This window comes from Diaphorina citri, unplaced genomic scaffold (assembly GCF_000475195.1).
Source record: "Diaphorina citri unplaced genomic scaffold, Diaci psyllid genome assembly version 1.1 scaffold2085, whole genome shotgun sequence".
Taxonomy (NCBI): domain Eukaryota; kingdom Metazoa; phylum Arthropoda; class Insecta; order Hemiptera; family Psyllidae; genus Diaphorina; species Diaphorina citri.
Window position 1 is genome coordinate 38,752 of NW_007379510.1, and position 2,297 is coordinate 41,048.

General features: G+C 38.9%; 1 protein-coding gene across 1 annotated transcript in view; it reads right to left on the reverse strand.

Annotated features, from left to right (window-relative positions):
* Positions 1-976: 976 nt before the first annotated feature.
* Positions 977-2,297, reverse strand: part of LOC108253545 (calcium-binding mitochondrial carrier protein SCaMC-2-A-like) — a gene marked incomplete at its 3' end in the record, with an annotated part of 4,716 nt that continues 3,395 nt past the window's right edge. The window contains exon 4 of the mRNA XM_026830010.1: positions 977-1,144. Coding sequence (XP_026685811.1) covers positions 977-1,144 — 168 coding nt within the window. The remainder of the gene's footprint in view (positions 1,145-2,297) is intronic.

The following is a 2,297-nucleotide window of genomic DNA, read 5'->3' on the forward strand; positions in this document are numbered from 1 at the left end:
ATGCTGAATATTTGGTTAAAAATACCAAAAACAAAAAAAGTATGACTAAAATAAATTAAGAAAAAAATCATACGTTTTAAAGGGAAAAAAGCTCCTATCATTTTTTTATTGAAGAAGTCCTTCGCAGCTATTTTTCACTCCTCTACAAAGCCAATCAGTCTTTCTTCAGTCCTCACATTCATTGGGGCGTTTTACAAATATCTGACTATCTGGCAACCCAATGTACCCTAACAAAGTACCTACCTTCAAAGTGTCTATCTTCTGGCCGGGTCCACAGGGCATAATTTATTGTGGACCCTGACAATAAATAGCCTACTCAATTAATTTCATCCTGATGTTTTCCTTAACAGACATTTAAGGAAAAAGTAGAAAGGGTAGATACATATTGTATACTTCTCCTTTTTTTTTTTTTTTTTTTTTTTTTTTTTTTTTTTATGGTGTTAGTATACAATGTTACTTACGACGAAAATATGCTGTATTGACTAATGGTCCCAAGCGTCTAAATAAACCATTACTTTACTATGCAGAATCGTCGGAAGGAAATAAAACTAGACTTGCCAATCAAAGGTTCCCAAGTTCCATTCCCAGTTTGAAAAAAAAAGCCTTACTGAGTGGGTTTTACAACAGTGAGCTTGTGTATCAGATTTTCCTAATTTATACCCCACAGAAGTTTATTCAAGTCACTTTTGAAATTTGATTTTCAACCTTTTTATTTAAAATTGTTTACGCAGACTCTCCAAACTGCCCTTATGCTCACAGCAAACACCCATGAATGCTGCACACTTAATAAATTGTCCTGCCGTGGAAGCTAGCAGTGATATTGTAGGAAAATATTGGGACGCGCGTAGGAAAATGGCCTAATAGCTAATTCCTTTGCATTTGTAAACAACATTTATTTACTTTTTCTTTCAATGGGTTTAATGAAATACCCCTACCCACTCTAGATGAACTCAGGGGTTTAGCAATGGTGTCTTACCTCATAGACCGCCAGATCGATGCCCGCGTACGGAATAATTCCGAGCAGATTAGGAACATAGCCTCGGTAGAAACTCTTCCAGCCTTCCCTGGCCGAGATTTTCTTGGCCGCGTCTAAAATACTAGAGTACTCGCCCGTTTTCCTTAAAGCTAGTCGCGTTTTTAAAACCTGGGGGAGAGAAGAGACAAAGGATAAGTGTTGGTGTTATATTTTGACAATTTTAGACTGTCAAGGTGGACAGGTAGTCCCATTATTTCAAGAGGTTTGATAAAGGGAACTGTAACAACGGAGGTCTTATCGTCCCAAAAGCGAAGAGAGAAGAATGACAGTATAGGAGAAAACCAGCCGTTCCGAGAACGAACCTGATCTGTTTAGGATAAAATCCGCCCTGGGCGGAAATCGAAACCGCAACCTAGCGCTTACAAGGCAGACGAAAAAATCTGTCCCAAATTGTATTCCCCCTCCAATTAATGATGATTTTTTTTTTTTTTTTTTTTTTTTGTAAAAAGACTCTCATCATCTCGAAAACTAAACAATGAAACTTTCTTCCCATTTTCTTCCTCTCAGTCAAAAACCCAACTTAAGATACTCGTAAGTAAGAATTTCCAAGTTTCATCGAAATCCAGCCAGATTACCCATCCTGACTCCAGTTTCCCCCCGGTTCTCGGTAAATAGTTTGAATAAGTTGGTAGAATATAAATAAAATCCTCGGATTTAAGATTTATTCGAGGGAATTTAAAATAGAAAATAGATAAATCTGTGAGAAGCTGACGGAAAATGCTGCTTTCACTTTGCTTTCCCCAAAAAGAAATTAGACATTTAGCTTGCCGAGTGGGTATGGTACCACACTAGACACTAGGCTTGCACGCCGGATGTCTCGGCGTGCAAGCGGCTCTGTGCTTGGAGTTCGGGGTGCACTCAGCCTTGTAAGGACAATTGGCTAGCTACTTTCATCGTGTAGCGACCACTGGCAGCAGTAGGTACCATTGTAAAAAGATTGATGACGAATGAGAAATAATAGTAATCCTGTGGTACCCACAAACTTGTAAAAAAAGCTTCCTGCTTTACACGAACAATTCATGATTTGGTGATTGTTCATTTTATTAGTTATCTATATCTCTTTTACAACACAACTCCATTGTGCATCGCTCCCAAAACCACCCGTAGAGGAAGCACCCGGTTGTCACAGTGGTGGAAAGACGGCATTTCCAATCTAGAAGACATTTCCCAAAACGTCCCAAAGGGGCCGAAAAAAAGATTTCAACTTTTGCCCTTTTAATCACGTCTCAGTGGAGAACTCCATTTTCTAGTCCGCTGGCCA